Source organism: Pholis gunnellus (assembly GCF_910591455.1).
Source record: "Pholis gunnellus genome assembly, chromosome: 13".
Classification (NCBI taxonomy): Eukaryota; Metazoa; Chordata; class Actinopteri; order Perciformes; family Pholidae; genus Pholis; species Pholis gunnellus.
Genome location: NC_136540.1, coordinates 17,294,015 through 17,311,116, shown reverse-complemented (window position 1 = coordinate 17,311,116; position 17,102 = coordinate 17,294,015). Strand labels below are relative to the sequence as shown.

Below are 17,102 nucleotides of genomic sequence, written 5' to 3'. Positions count from 1 at the left end.
AAAGGACCGACTTGGAACCCGTCAAGTGCGAACAAACTGATGACAAGACGGCGACAGATGGATTCACCGAGGGGAGACGAGCTACGCATTCAACTCAATTAGCAACGTGCTGCTGCGTGACGCCGATGGGATACGGGATCTCACCATGACTGGCAACCTGTCAATCGAGCGGCGGAGCCGCACAACAAGCGCCATGCAAGACGCAATGAATTAAATTTAATAAACCAATAAATTCATTAATTTATGAATAAATGGTATAAACCCACCGAGTGGCGCGAGTCTGCATCGAGAAACGGGGCATAATGTGACCAGGGAGCCTCAATATCCCCAGGCGCGCGCACACACAAAGAAGAAACTGGCAGCGGGGAAGGAAGAGGAGGAGGAGGAGGAGGCGAGAGACAGAAAGGAGAGAGAAGAGGGAGAACAATGGCTGCTCCTCTCTTTCTCTCTTGCTCACGCTCTCCTCACAAGCTCTGTTCATACATTATCCTGCCATGGTACCTAATGAGCCAGGCATCTCCACCCTGACACTTACGCTTGGCTAGGCAACCCTTATTACAGTGTTGAGACACACTCACTCACACACACACACACACACACACACACTCAGAGCTGACCATCACAGGTCACCACGGCAGCTGTGTGATGGGGGGGGGGGGAGCTCGCCATATTCAAATGCATCTTCATTTTCCGTCGGAGGAAGTCATTATATAATGGTCTAAGCGTGTTTGCGTGTCCGTCTCAGACATGTCAAGCTCCTGGTTTATACAAATACATGAAGCGGCCGGGAGGCTGCTGGTGAATATGGGGCCAGACACCGCGTGCCCCCTCTGAGCCGCCGGTTATTACCGATGCTTCATTGTTCGTGACGGCAGACAGAAGAGCTCTTTTTTTCCTTCGCTTTTTACCAATACGCACTTAGAAAAACAACAAAAACAAAACAAGCGAGTCTATCTTGTCTGGCAACCTACCAGTGGGTGCCAGGATGTACCCCGCGGTGCTATGATTGTTTTGGCTGCTTCTGTTTAAAAAGCTTCACTTCAAAAAGAGACGCCTACAACAGTTTAAGTGGCGAACCAGCAGGGGTGCTGGGAGGCCAATCAGCTGCAAGCGTAGCAGTAGGCGCTATACGCGGTAGAAGTTGGTCAGATAAACGTCAACCGTCACGACGGCGTGCCGGCAGAGTGGAGGCGGAAGGACTGCTCTGAGATTGGGGGATGACTGGCATGTTGGCTGAGCACTTAGAATGACTTAAGACACTCAGTTTGACCCTCAGAGCATGAAGAATAAGAACAAAAACACACACAGAAAAGGAAGAAAGAAACCCGAGGTGGTTCTTTTTCCCCTTTAATCTAAGATTAGACGTCTGGACTGAAGGTGATGTAATCTAACGCAGCTTGCGATCCTTCTGTGAGAAGTGATTGCTGCGGCCCAACCGCTGATTGTGATTTACAGCCGTGTGGATTGGTGTATTTCGGACCGCCATTACACTGAAGAGGGACAGTAAAAACACCGACTTCAAAGCAGTGGAGCTGAGGCTCGAGAGTTTCATGTCGTCCTCGATAGCTTATATTGAAGTTATAGTGAAGCCGTTTCCCTTGAAAATAATAATGTATTGAGGGGTGGGATGTGATCATATTAAAATTCAAAGACAAAATGGCCCCAACTGTGTTTTAATTACCAGGAGCAGCAGAAATAATTGTGTTTTCTGTTGTTGTTGTTGTCTTTTACTCAAGTGAAACACCAGTGACTGGTTTTAAATGCCATCTGTGAATGTAAATTATTCTCCTATGCCTCTGAAGTACATACATCAGAGACTGTCTGTCGTTGCACGGTTATGCCATGTATTAGGACTGATCAGATTTCTGTACATCAGCATCAGGAACAGTTGACAGGCTTTGTTTTAAGCTATAAAGCCGTTAAAAATGTAGATGTTAATGTATCTTAAAAAACATATTTTTATTGCAGTTTTTGAATTTTCAGTGGATTGAAAATAGTCCATTTACTTTTCACTGAAACGACAGGAACCATAAGTATAAATCTAAAGTAACTTCGAACAAAAATTGCATCAGAAACACTTTTACATGTGTAGAAAATCCGTAGAAAATCCTCTCTGAAAATGATCTACTCTTCAAAAGAGGAGAAGAGAAGTCCCCAGCAGTGCATCTGTGGGCGTGGAGGCTATCAAAAACATGTCCGTGCGATCAGCACGTTTGGAGAAGAAAAAAAATCATACCAAGACAAGAAGCGACATATTTTTTACTAACACCGTGCGGAAGACACTTAGATAATTCCCCCGTGTGCTGCGCTCAGCTGTAAGACGCCTGGGTGGGCACCGATCAGGCTGTAAAAGTGCAGGGGACACTGCGGGGGAGGGGGAGGGGGGAGGGGGAGGGGGAGGGGGGGGGGGCCTTCTCCTGTCTGTCTCTGGAACGGCCTCACGCACATCAGACGCTAAAACAACACTAGATCTTCTCAAATACCTTGACTTTATAATAGCCGCATATCGTGCGGATTAACGCGAGCTCGTCCGCTACTGCCCGTGTGCGTCTCTTATTTGTGTGTCTGTGGGCGAGTGGATGTAAACTCTGGTATTCCAGGTCACGGGGCGGCAGCAATCTCACGGGAGCTTTAACCTTGGTAAAATCCACTATTAGGTGTTCCGAGAATGATGATGCGAGCAGTGGATCCTCCCCGATGGTTTCGCTTTCTAAGAGCATCCAGCAGGTCACAAATAGAGAAGCTGTGGTGGTATTACAAGGTCAGGAGGTAGGCCAACTCTCAATATGATGACAATTCCAAGCGGGCATTTTCATTTCCTGAAGAGACTGATTCCCCGTGGCAGCAGCTGAGGCCAAAGATGTTTGCTTATTTATTTTTTTTTTGATCTTCTCCGCTTTCAAGTGAGAAAATCTACTGCAAGTGTGCAGTGTGGACTCACTGCGTGCATGACAAAACCGCCTTTCCATTCACGTACTGTAAATCTAAGGAAAATTCCAATCAATACGGCTTTTTCTCCAATGCACACACAAACAAATCAGACCATGGCTATCATACACAAATGTGCCTTTCTGGCACATGTTTTTTTCTTTTTCCTTCTTTTCATCGCTTTCAATTCGTCCTTCAAATGTCTTCCGAGGTGCGTCCGCGCAGCCAACCAGTGGGAGCAGCTGATGTTTTTAATGGCGCTCAGTTTGTCTCCTTGTGGTGAGATAAACACGGGGAAGAGATTAAAACCCCAGGCTTTCTTCCACAATCTCCAGCCTCCATCCTCCCCCCCCCCCCCCCCCCCTTGCGGTGGCCATGCGGGGACGGCACAGCAGACTCTAATTCAAAACCAAAACCCATCCGCTCTGTGGGCACGATGGAGCCTAAAAACAGAACCCACTGCATTGATAGAGGGGGCAGATGTCAGCAGGAGGAAACAGACAGGTGACAAGGAGAGGAGGATTCTCTCGCGTTTAATCACCTACCTGTCAAGCGCCTCTCATTGGGCTCATTGCCCGAACACTGGCAGGCGGGTACACACAGCTACGGCCGGGATGCCGGTGTTGATTTCGAGGCGAAAGGCCTGTTGGGTCACTGATGTCAGGGACGTGGATCACAACAAGCAAACCCTGAGGAGGAAGAGGCAAGGCCAGGGGACGGGTTGGCCGCGGAGCTAGCTCGTCTGGGAGCGCTTACGAAGAGCCGCTAAACATCTCAACATATAATTTCCTTTGTCACCGTGATTAGGGGCCAAGGCGAACGGGCCCCCCGCCCCCTCCCTCAGGTGTAGGCAGACCCACAGAGTGTGTGATTAGCTCTGCCATTTAAATGACATTCACACTAATCGCTAATATCAGGTCTGTCAAGGTGAGGGGGAACGCAGCGGTGTCGGCTCGCATTGGAGGAGCCGAGGCAACAAAAAAGTGCAGGAATATCTGATTCCGCTCGATGCGGATGCCGTGTCAATCAGTTAAGTCAGGCATGGCGGCGGATTGTTTCACTCTGCATCGGTGCTGCTGTACAGTAGTCGCAGAGCGCAGAGGAGCTGCCATCTGTAAACACTACCGCTCCCGTGGAACCGGCGGGGATTCAGTTGTTTAAAAAGGGATTTGCGGAGAGGGGGGGGGGGGGGGGGGGGATTAATCATCAAAGGGGACCTGGCCCTCGTTAAAGAGCCGCTGACGTTCTGTTCAAATAGGTTTAATTCTCTTGTTTGAAAAAAATAGACAAAGAAAAACAGCACTGGCCATTTGCTTACAGAGCTGTTTGGAGGAGGAATTAAAGAATTGGTTAACTTGTCTTCTCGCGTATTGGAAATTGATCTCTGAAGCCGCGCCATCTCTACAACTCCAATGGCCCCGCTCCGTCTCTTGCCTGAACAAAAGGAGGCATTATCAAACCTCACTCTCAGCAGCGCTGGACCCATTTGGTAAACAGCCTGTGTCCTACAGTAGTAATCAGAGGGTATTTTTGAGGGATTTGCAGGCTGGCCAGGAGGCATCCGCTGGAGTGATCTCTAATTGCTAGAAGCGGAGGCCTAGACTGCCTGGCGCTCTTTTGAAGCCATCGGCAGCAGCTTCCAGCCAGAGGAGCCAGCAGGGGGAGGCTTCCCGTTGAGGCACTCCTTCTTCTTCTTTTTTATTTCCGTCTCTTTTTCTCCCTCACCGAGACTTCATTCTACCTTTCTTGTGCTCAGTGCCCCCTTCTTTCCATTCTCTTTCCCCCCCCACCCCCTTCCATCCATTTCTTCTCTAACTGTATACTTGTTCCCCCCCCCCCCCTCCTCCCACTCAGTCAATGAGCCAGCAATCACTTTGCAGACAGACATCCTCTGCTCAGTCGGCCATGTTCAATCCCTAGCACCGGTGGCTGATGAGGCATTGTGGTGACGTCAACCACCGGGGCTTTTTTTTTTTTTTCTTCCAGGGGAGCAACAGTTAACCTGTGGAGGCGCAGCTCCGCTTCCCAGGTTACAGGACTCATACTGGCAGTCTTTGTATGAAATAATGAATGTAATATGCCAAAGAGATGAAAGATAATGAGGCCAATTATTTTTTTTCTTCTCACCCGGTGAGGCAGGAGAGGCGAATGTATGTCAAATAGTTGGTGTGTAAAGACACCTAATACCACTCGAGCCTTTGTTGCTCTATGAGCTTGTGTACCCCGGGGCAAAGGCTATAGCTCCATAAAGCGCAGCTCTGAAATTGTGACAAACACCACAACAATAATAATATGATAATGTTAGAAAAGTTGGACTGTGTGGCATATTCATTGGCTCGGGCTTGTTTGTCTCCGCATTGCTTACTCACTTACTTGGCTGTAAATTTCACCTGAGAAATGAACAAAGACACACACGTTTGAAAAAAACAACAACAAAAAACTGCACGCTGTCATCCTCGCGCACACAGTCTCACAGACACACAACCGTTTTTTTGGGGTTGTTTGGAAGGCAGCTCGCTCCGTGTGACATTGACTCCTCGGTGCCAATTCCACACTGGGAGCTGCACTTGCTAGCTTTGCTGCCAATCCAGGTAAAGAGATTACAGACACACACAATGCAGCCTTCTGTTCGTCTGCCAAGAAGAAAACCAGCCCTTTAAGCTCAAAGGAGAAAAAAAAAAAGAAAAAAAGAAGGGGGCTATACAAGAATCCACACAGCCATTGGCCCCGTCTTCGCGCAAAACCCCCTCCAAGAATCCCCTTCTTCTCCAGGAAAATGGCTTCGAATACAGGCCTCGCTCACTTGGCTTCCACTCATGACTCAAACAATTCAGCCTCCGCTTCTTTATCCAGGTCCCCAACACTGTTGCACATTACTATTACTTGCATCATTCAAATAAAGAAGGAATTTGGCTCGCAATCAGTCACACAGTCGTTATAAAGCCCCACTAATGGGTGCTGTCTGGTTACAAACTATTGTTAAACAATGTGATAGAAAGTTACCCTTGGATTTCATCATGGTTCTTAATGGTGTAATTAAAAAAAAAAAAGGTAAAGAGAACGTGCGTGTCACCCAAAATACATAAAAAGGGGCCACTTTCAATTTTTCAAGGCACAGTAATTAACTCAAAAACTGGCAGAAAACTTAAAACACTTGATGAAAACTGCGGGGATCCCACTAATTTAAGGCAGGACCGATTTTTGCCGAGCTGGAAATCAAACAATCACCGACCGTGGCATTCAGTTCTGACCCAATTAATCAGCTGCTTATAATCGGAAGAGTGTAATTTGGCTTTGGGACTGCACTCATTTGCATTGTATACACTTTATCTTTTTAGGGATCGGTGCGGATTACGTGTGATGCAGAGAAACTGCATATCTAGACTACGTGTTCCCCCTCGAAAGCGTCCCGTGTGGAGTTATGTAGAGCGAGATGCGGTGACGATGCCGAGGTAATGTGCCGTAGAACCGGGGCTAATTATGGTGTGGACTTACTGGAGGATGCGTGTGAGCAGCAAGACAAAGAATCCATCTATCATCCGCCGAACCTTTAACTTGCACATTAAACCGCTTTGGGCGGATAACGACAAGTCGCCGTTTGTCTCACCTCGGCAACACTCTCCTTGGCGCCACCAATTGTGTTTGACGGTAAAAGTCACATTTCAGATCATAAATCAAATGTCAGCCCGCAGGACGGGACGGGACGGGGGAATAGGCACCAAAATGACAGAATGATTTGGTCTCAGGGCTTTTCCCGGGAGCCTGTCGTCCAGGGGGTGGCATGTGACGTCACGCTGAGGGCCTTGGGAATGGGCGACGGGTATGCGTGGACCGCGACTGCCGTGCTCAAGGCCCGGTCTCGGGACAGAGCTAAAAGAAAGAACTGCAAACCACAAATACACACACATTCCCGTCTTTTCTCTCTTTTCCGTCACAAAATGAGTGTCAGGAGAGGAAAAGGCAAGGTTGAAGGGAGGCGGTGCGGCGGGGGGGGGGGGGGGGGGGACACTGCAGTGGACCATGGGACAATAGGCGCCCTCTGGCATCAACCTCTGGACAGCCCGAGCTGCTCACCAAAGACACTGAACTCACCCACAATGAACCGCTGCAGTGGGAAGGGAGGCTTTAGAGAGTTCAATTTCCAACACAATTGGCCGTATTCTACTCCTTTAAATGCCAAGGAGATGGTGTGCAGCCTTTGTGAGGGGCTTTGCTTACAGCGAGTGTCCTCTAGCAGGAGCGACAGAGAGAGGGAGAGAGAGAGAGAGAGGCGGGCAGGGCGGGGAGGTGGCGCGAGGACAGAAATAGTGAGACTGTGTAAATGAAAAGGAAGGAAGAATAAGACCGAATGACTGAGCGAGATAGAGAGTCAAGAAAACAAGAAAGGAAGAAAAAAGTAGAGGGCTAAACGAGAAGGGTAGAGAAGGTCTCCTCTGGCTGTCGTTTTGGCCAGCCTCGCAGGGACCGTCTGAAGGACAATGCTGCTACTAGTGGAGTGTGACGTTTGTCCTCTATCCAATTCACCACGGCCCCCCAAAAGAAAAACACACTTACGATCAAGTGTCGATCATGCATCTCAAGACACAATAAACCCTTCCAAACAAAACGCAGTGCGTTATAGTAATATACAACACAGCCTCTGTGTGTAGAAAATAAATAAAACGCTTAAATGGGAAAAATAAAAAAGCGGCGGTGATAACATTCATATGAGGTGGTGTGAAGTCATCGTGTGCCCCAGCAGGCCTAACAAGAGATCACATTTAACTGCTGTGAATGTTACCTCAGACACCCGGCTCTTTCTTTATTGAAGAAATGATTTGACTTTATACACACCTTCATAATATGCTGTAAGTATGCGGTCTTCTCCTCAACAGCATGTTTGCCTCAAACAGGCGCTGGTAAATATGAAGGATGCTGACTGACTTCAAGGACATTAGCTTGCTTTCTCTTCTTGGTTCGCTACATTGCACAACTGCCCGCAAACTTCATGGAGAACAACGATGGCAAAACAGCATCAGCGATCAGTTTTAACCCGATGTTCTCTGTGGAGCCTCGCTGGAGAGAATGCCGTCCCAGCCACAGGTTGAGGACCAGTTGTCTATGGGTTGAAAATCTGATCGTAGATCTGTTTTGTTGTTACAGCTTCGGACGTGTAATTAACGGGGATCGTATCGTTTTTGGACACGTGGTGTCAAAAAAAGTGTCGAAAGTGTCGATACTGTTGACAAGCTCAACAGAAAGTGTTAGGCTGTTGTTGTGCTTCAGGCAATCCAACATGCCCGTGGAAGTTGGACGCCACACTTGCATGACAGCATTCCACATTTATAATAAAATGGAATTAGAAAAATGCTGTATCCTGCAGTGCTTTGCATTAGAGCCACGAAGTGAACTGCTATTTTCGGGACATGCAATCATGGTATAGGCACGGTGTTTTATTTTTTTAGAAGAATCGCATTGTGTAACATCCGGATTGTTTCATAGAGAACGTGTTATTTCTATCCATTGCAGTGCTGCAGAAAAAAAATTGCAGAATTATTTTTTCATGATTCTATCACAAAGATAAAAATGAACACAGGTGGGAAATTGATTTGGACTGCCAGCCTGCCAGATGCCCATTACCGGAGCTTTAGGCAGCGGAAAAGCCGGCCCAGGCACTGGTTTCACTGATTATATATTCAATGTCCTTTCCTTTGTGGTCACAGGGCAGCTGAGCCATTAATATTACACTTTCACACCAATGGCTCTGATCAATTATTCAATTTTTTTGGCTCTGTAATATTCTATGCAATTCATCTGGAAGACCCGCCGTGTTTTCTTCTTTTTTTTTAAGACGCAAAGCAGCAAATATCCGCTGTTTCAAATTGCCACCGGAACAACATATCAAGATGCTAGTTGGGAAGAAATGGCAACAGCAGCGAGCGCTGCACCTGCCTCCCGCCTCCCGCCTCAGTGTCACACTCAATATAAATACGTCCGCTGTCATCAGGAAAATTGCCAAGGAGGCTGTTTCTCCATCATTGTCTTCATTTGAAGGGCATTTCGCTGCCCAAAGGCGAACGCCTAACACACTCCCCGAGCGTGGCGCTCCCACCCCCTTTTCACAGAGGGCTGGCAGTGCAGCAGACAGGGGGGGAGAGAGAGAGAGAGACAGAGAGAGAGAGAGAAAAATCCCTTCTACCCAAAGCAGACCTCACACTGGGTTCTGTCACTACGGATCAAAATCCCCTTAAAGCCAGAGATCACTTCCACTACAGTTCACATGTTCCTCACTTAGAAACTGTTTACCAGACTCAAAGAGTTCGTCTGCACAGCGGACACACACACCCACACACACACACCCACACACACACACACACACGATACAGTACAGAAAGAAAATAAGAGAGTAAAAAAACAACACATCTTTCGAACCGAGCCGGCTGCACTTTAAACATTTATACGTGTTGAGAGAGGACGATTCGCTCGCTGCAAACGGATGTTTACGTCTTGTGTGGAGAGAAAAAAAAAAGGGCGCTGGGCCCGATTCACTGAGACGGTGCGATGCCGGTTCTGTCTGCCTGTATGAGCGAGCTGACTGGTGTGACAAAACAGAGAGGAGTCTGTGCTCCTTTCTCTTGTGGAAATACCTGTCAGTGCCTGTCGCCTGCTCGCACACACGGTGACGCACGCACGCAGCCGGGGACAGTCTGTCTCCTAAAAGTTCCTCTAACGCACCGATGTGAGGATTCATAGCCAATAACAGCCGTCCCCGCACGCGCGCGGCTCAGGATAAGTGACAGCCACTGCGCGCGCGCGCACGCTTGCCGGCGGTTGGAAAGTCGGCGAGCGTGCGCCTTGGCACGAAAGCGCGCCGCTGCGTCGCGTCGCGGGGAGGGAACCTGTCTTTGGAAAGTCCTCTGCATGAGAGAGAAACGTCCACCCTCATCTCAGATAAGCAGCCGATGAGGGACGGCGATAAAGTCGGTGCTTCTCCCGGGCCTTATCTGACGCTGTTATCTGACTGCACAGCACCCACCATCTCACAATCTTTACACCCTTTAAGCACCTCTCTGAAGCACTCACACCGGCATCACCATCATCATCATCACACACACACACACACACACACACACACACACACACACACACACACACACACACACACACACACACACACACACACACACACACACACACACACACACACACACACACACACACACACACACACACACACACATGCACGCACACACCCCAACATTCTAAACACCGCACCAGCTTATTGATTACTTTGACACGCTCCCATTGTTGAGCAGATGGTACACCCAATATCATGTAAGATTGGAACTGTTCTGTGTTATCTCATGGGGAAAGGACATAAAATGACTATTTTCTCACCTTTTAGAAAGACAGAGCAAAAAAATAAAAAATAAAAAGAAACAACAACAAAAAAAAAAATAGGAGAAAAAGAGAGCGGACGCTTTGCACTTACCTCTATGTCTGTTAGTCGTCTTATCAAACATAAGCATGGCATCGTCAACCTGGAAGACATAAGAAAAGGCACCGACATTAGCTTAATCTCTTTTTTAGCAAAGGCCTCACGTCACCTTCTCCCCATTCAATCACGTCTCATTCTCCTCACTGTAATTATTCTTAGAGTTTAAACTCTCGCTGCCTTACACTTATTTCTTTCTAAGCACCTCTCTCCTACATAATCACTCCGCGGTCGCGGGGTTATTGTCGGGTTACCAGTTTCCTTTTTCTGTCCGTGGCTCGTCATTTTGATGAATTTTAGCAATCTCAGTGGCTTTCACTCACGGTCCGGATTAGATGTGTGCAAAAAAGTGGCGAAATTAACAATGATGACAAGCGGCGGGGAAAAAGGAAGCGGAGAACTGTGTGGACAATATGTCTATTTTGATGAACACCAATGGCCGGTCAGGGGGAGAGTGACAGATAGACACATTACGCTAAGCGAGCGTGAGACAAATGGGATCCCTTCCTCATCTCGCAGCGGCGGCGGCAGCGGCAGCAGCATCCACCATAATATCATCCCTCATCATGTCCAATAAAGCCACACACAGACAGACAGCTTTTTTTTTTTTTTTTTTGCTTTGTTTTGTTTCTTCACACATCCCTGAAAAACGGATCTCTAGACACACTCTGCTTTTCTATAAAACTCTGAAGAAATGCTTAAAAAAAAAAAAAAAAACAGAGTGAGGCATGCTCATTTAGCCTGTGATTTTGTCTTGGGAGAGAGAAAAAAAACCAACAGAGGGGGAGACGGCAGCAGACAGAAACAAAGAGGGAACACTCTGCACCATCCACTCTCCGGTTATGGTCTCTAGGTAAGTGTAACGGTGTACCGAGGAGGCTTGATGCTGTGCGGCGGGGAGGGGGATGTGCACACAAGCATGCGTCTGTGTTTTTCACGGGAGGGTGACAAAGCTTCGTGGAGGAGATGGGAAGAGACAAGAATAGGGGTCTCGCTCAAGCCGAACTGTCTGATTGGATAAAGAGAAGTGCCTGGCAGCCGGGCAGACTAGCGCTGGCACGCTGTTCGTGCCACCCTCTTGCCACACATTTGGCACACAGGACACTGGCACAGCTTGCAGGGGCCCCGGCTACTCACTGCACGGCTCGCAGGCCACATGCGGCTCACGGGCACTTTATTTTCACCTCCCCGAAAAGCGCTTCCAAATTTGCCAAAAATAGCCAACGAAAGGCGTATGGATTTTAAGCGACCCATATGCGAGGTACACCTAGATTTCACTAATTTCAGTGGCCCGTCGTTATGTGCACGAGAACACAGAGCTGAGCACCTGAAGTGGGCGGGGAGTCCGAGCCTACAGGTGGGATCAAATCCTACACTGCAGGAATGTTTGCAGAAGGACATTTGGCAGAAACGGGACCATCAGTTCCCTTGAATAAACATTTATACTGAGGCATCACTTACTAAAGGTCATGGCAGACAGTCTGTATGGGACTCTTAACAGTGAAAATCTGAGGGCCAATAGAAATGAATCCTTTATTGTGAGTTTAGAACCATTTGATGAACCAAGTTGATTTTTGTATTATTTAAAAGAAGCTGAGGTCTTATAATTTGCAGTAGCCAATAATTCCAGCATTGCTACCATTGCTACTGCAAAGCAACTCAAAAAAAGTCAGTCAAAAAGAGTCTTTTCATAACGAGAAAATGTTGCTAATAGTTTAGCCGTTTGCAAAGGGCTAGCGGCTTCGGCCATCTCTCTTATAGTTTATCCTTTCACCGCTGTGACAGCTACGGTTAGCCGGTGCTAAGCTAAATGACTAGCAAAATCTTCTCTCCGTCTCTCTTATAGTATATCCTGTCACCGCTGTGACAGCTACGGTTAGCCGGTGCTAAGCTAAATGACTAGCAACATCTTCTCTCCATCTCTCTTATAGTTTATCCTGTCACTGCTGTGACAGCTACGGTTAGCCGGTGCTAAGCTAAACTACTGGCAACATTTTCTCTCCATCTCTCTCATAGTTTATCCCGTCAACGCTGTGACAGCTACGGTTAGCCGGTGCTAAGCTAAACTATTTGCAACATTTTCTCCATCCATCTCTGAAACGCTTCGCCAATCAGGACGTCGGCACAAAAAAATGGTCTGTAAATTCACTTGCCCAACAACTGTGGTGCTGTGGCTTGCACTTCTGTTCTAACATCATACAAAATGAAACATAATGAAGTCTGTTGTCTCTGACAAATGTGTTATCTGATGACTGCATGGTGGGAAAGATGGAAAAGTAGTGAACGGATAAACCGCTGCCGAGCAATATCACCTGCAGCAACAGTTTTATTCACAATGTCACGCAACCTAACCTTTTGTCTCATGCCAGGCGGTCTAATGAAAATTGCATTAAAGTGATTGAAAAGGGGATAACTGGAATTTGGAGTGCAGAGCGGTTTGTGATTTTATTGCCTGAGTCTGAAGAATACTTCTGGATTGGGTTTTTTTGGGGTTTTGTTTTCTGCAGTACAGTCCTGCCATTGTTACATCAAGTACCTAGATTATTACACTGTCCTGGAATTAAATGTGAGAATACTTTGCTCCTAAAACCAGAAACGGTTTATGATGTCTCCACATCTGACAGGGCAGAAGATGGAACGGCATGTTTACCAACTATGGTAGAACGTTTAATTTGACAAGTGTGGCTGACAGCCTGTGATCATTTACATGGGAGACGGAAATTTATAGCGTTCGACTTCTGTCATCTAATATAAGTAATACTGGAACGGCGAAAAAGAGGCGCGGCGGCGTGCGTCGGTAGAAGACTCTTTCTTGAAATACAACTGTTGTTCCAGAACTTGATTGGTAACAATTGTGTCAAGCCTGCTCTGTGATTTGATGGCGAGATCAAAATGTAAAATGACACCCACGAGCACCCGCAACATAAAAGACACAACATAACTATTTATGATTCTGTAGCATGGTGTGATACATTTGTTTTGCTATGTAACTGACTGAATCTGGTGTTTCTATCAAGGCAAACAAGTGAAATCTGAGTAATATAAAAAACAGAAGAAGAAAAAAACACAGTATCGTCAGCCATCAACGGCGATTGAGCCCTGCATGCAACATGACATTCAAATATCTGCGCTCTGATATTGATGGCACTCGCTACTGTAAAGCCATTTACTGCCTGAGAGCAGAAAGACTGCTACTTTGTAAAAAAAAATGAAGTGAGGTCTATTAAAGGAAGTGTATCATATGAATGTGTGAACCGTGTTGTTGTGACATTATTAGAGGAGGACCATCCTGTCAGCAGAGACCCATACAACAAAGAACACAGATTCACAGTGAAGCACTGATGGGCACTTTAACAAAGAATGCGCACATCATGTGAGAGTCAGACTCCAGCAGGTCAGTCTCCCCCCCTCTCTCTCCCTCTCTCCCTCTCTCTCTCTCTCTGCCACTTGCAGAGTCTATAGAACCATCTCCCGTGCTTCAGGGCTTTTCAATGTAGTTATTCAAGCAGAACACAACTGTGTGCCTCCATCTGATAGAAGGTTAAGGACCTCTTCACTGCTCACAAAAAAAGCCCGCCACAGAGAGGTGAGGCCAGGCTCACCTCAGGGAAGAAATCTTTCTCTGTCCTCCTCCTCCTCCTCCTCCTTTCCCTCTTCCTTTTCTCCTGGCTCGGTGAAAAGAAAGGTTCAAAGGATAATGGCTGTCTTATCACTATGTAAAAGGGGAATGGGAACTCCAGCGAAGTGCCTGGCCTTTTGTGACAATGAAGAAAAGAGCAAAAGTCCATTTCACTGTGGTATATGCACTGGAACAGTCCATGACCACTTAAAGAAAAAAGAAGAGGGGGAGACTGCTGGAAGACAGTCGGGGGTTCAAGAAGGCCGTGCAGCTCTTTAACTAAACCTGAAGCAAACACATCTGAACCAAAGAACCCCCTCTTTAAAAAGAGGGCTGACAGGAGTACATTAGGTATGTGAACTGTTGGCTTACCGGCAATTTCACTTTTATTCACAATTCAGAAGATGCTGATTCAACACTAGTGCCCTTTTAGTTTGTTTTGATGCTGTTCTGCAAATGTCAGACTATATGTATGTATATATATATATTAGAGCTGTGAAAAATAACGCGTTAACGCGTTATGATTAAATTACAGGATTAATTCGTTATTTTTTTTAACGCATGCGCAGAATGAGCTTCCAATATACCCACAATTGACCGTTCGCCCCCTTAGTTACTGTTGCTACGTCGACAAAACTCCCAGGACTGTCAACCCAAAAGCATGGCGAGGACGGGACCAGCGCTATATCTGTCAGTGTCAGTGATACTTTTTGGAGTAATATCTCCGCGATATTCTCCGGATCAAGGCAAAAGGGACTGCAATATGCAGTGGAAGGATATATCCAAAACATTAAGATCACGAAGGTGACACAACAATAATCGAAGCAAAAGCATACAGGTCTCAATCAAAACATCTCTAATGCAGTCAGACGTTAGCTGCTATCCAAACAAACTAATGTAACAGACTGTCTCATGTTTGTCCTTTCTGGTGTTGAAGATATGTCCCATCAGCGTTGCCGTAGAGAGGGGGCAATTCCCGCCTCTAGGAAAAGGGGCGTAAACGTAAACGGGAAGACGTTATCGTTTCACCGTAGCACTACCAGCCTAAAGTACCATCTCCACGCGACGCATGCGTTGGTCGGTGAGGGGAGTTCAAGTGGAATGCGCCAAACCACCCTCACTGAACAACGTAGTTCCCTCACTAAGTCTGCCTGTGACAAGTTGACTAGCACAGTTGCCAAATGGATTGCAAAAAGCTGTAGACCGATTAATATTGTTGAGGACGAGGGGTTCACCGAAGTTTTGCGAGTGGCAACGGGGGACTCGAGCATCAAAGCACCGCAAAGACGCACAATAATGACAAAAATCGGTAATATGTGATTAATCATGATTAATCCACAGAAACCTTGATTAATTTGATTAAAATTTGTAATCATTTCACAGCCCTAATATATATATTTAATGCATGTGCAAAAATGCTCTTATGTTTCTTATCTTCGTCTTCTACAAGGTGAGAAAAATATGACACAGTCATTAAATGAATATGAATACTTTTTCCATTTCTAAAGTGTTATAATGATAGCGTGAACAGTGTTGTCCTCACATAACAGCGGCTGGCTCTAGATAGGGCCAAATAGGTTTTTGCGTCGGCTAGTACGAGTCCTCCACATGCTAGGCACATGTAACACATTTCAGTTGGTTGCAAATTGCAACCTTTAAGAGTGTTTTCTATCATTTCTTTGAATCCAGCTATTTCCTTGTGGCTGTGAAGGTATCCGTTCATTTCAAAGCTAAAAGACTCTGCAAAGTTGGTGTTGCAGCCAGTTGCTTTTACAGTTGGTTTGAATGATTAGTAGTGTTCCCGCAGTATGTAATGCAGCTGTGGAGTTTACAGACTGCACTTAGAAAGCAGAGTTTTCCAAATTTTCTTTTGACCTACTTTGGTGTTTGATTTCAGTACTTTTTGTCCGTGTGTCTTGCCCTTTATTGAAATGTCGCGACTGTTCCATTAGTTTCCTGCATTGTGACTATTACAGCTGACATTCATAGAATCTGGAGTTACAATAAGTAACTGACGTTATCAAGCTGCCTTCCAAGACAAATGTTGAATGTTTTTGTTTTATATGTAACAATTTGTTTGAGTTCATTTTGTATGTTGAGTATACGGTATAGGATTGTTTATGGCGTACAACATGAATTCATTTTAATGTAACGCAGCTCGGTGGCACATGTCGGATGACTCCCAGATGAACCCTGTAACTCTGCATAAACCTCTGCACATTACAGCTCCTAGTGCCATACGTTACCTGATTCAGGAGGAATCGGAGAACATGCGAGCTTCACGGGTACTGTAATGCTGATAGATTGAAGCGAAAAAGGTCCTGTGGTCAGTCAACTTAAGAGCAACGTGACGGTGAAGCTCTATATCATCCTGTTCCTGTCATATGGCATGAGATCTAACTCCATACCAGGTGCAACCTCTTTGTCTGTATCAATCCATATGTTTGAACAACCTCAGAAAAATAATTCAAAATAATTCAAGAAAAAAAAAGAGAAAGGGCTGCTGAATGATGAATTATGTATCAAAGGACAAAGGCATCAATAAAGGCTAATGTGCTCTGTTTTTGGACAGGAAAACAGCAGCGGTGCCAGGTGACAGGGAGAGATTTAAGAGCTCTGGAAATGAATTATGACAGCGATTTAGAAAGGTGTCAAATGCACATTTACATTCCGCTCACAGCTGAAGGCTAGCACAGGAGCATTCCTGCAATTTGGGGGTGACACTGATATAGATCATATCTGATGCCAAAGGAGACCGGAGCCACAGATAGTGACCTGGGACCGCTTGCTGAGGCTCTGGGCTCTGCTTTTGTGCTGGCACCCGGTGGGGCTTTGTGCAGCTTGTATTGGGTGCACAGAGGTTTCTTTCTTGCCTTCATCCATTATACTTGCTGTGAACTTCACTTTTAGCCAAGTGGGAGAAGAAAAAAAAATTGCACTGTGTGCTTGTAGTTATCAGGCAATTTTGGTGTCAGTTTTGGTGACAACACCAAAGCACAGTCTGTACAATTTTCATGGGCTCAACAGGTGATGCTCAAAAGAGCAGATCATTTTGACAAGTTCACCTAAAATCGTTTGTCA

General features: G+C 46.3%; 1 protein-coding gene across 10 annotated transcripts in view; it reads right to left on the bottom strand.

Annotated features, from left to right (window-relative positions):
- The window catches only part of LOC306704674 (RNA-binding protein Musashi homolog 2), a 219,498-nt gene that overhangs the window by 85,122 nt on the left and 117,274 nt on the right, over positions 1 to 17,102 (bottom strand). For all 10 annotated transcript variants that reach the window (XM_079171130.1, XM_079171131.1, XM_079171128.1 and 7 more), the window contains exon 7: positions 10,400 to 10,448. In XM_079171130.1, coding sequence (XP_079027256.1) covers positions 10,400 to 10,448 — 49 coding nt within the window. The remainder of the gene's footprint in view (positions 1 to 10,399; positions 10,449 to 17,102) is intronic.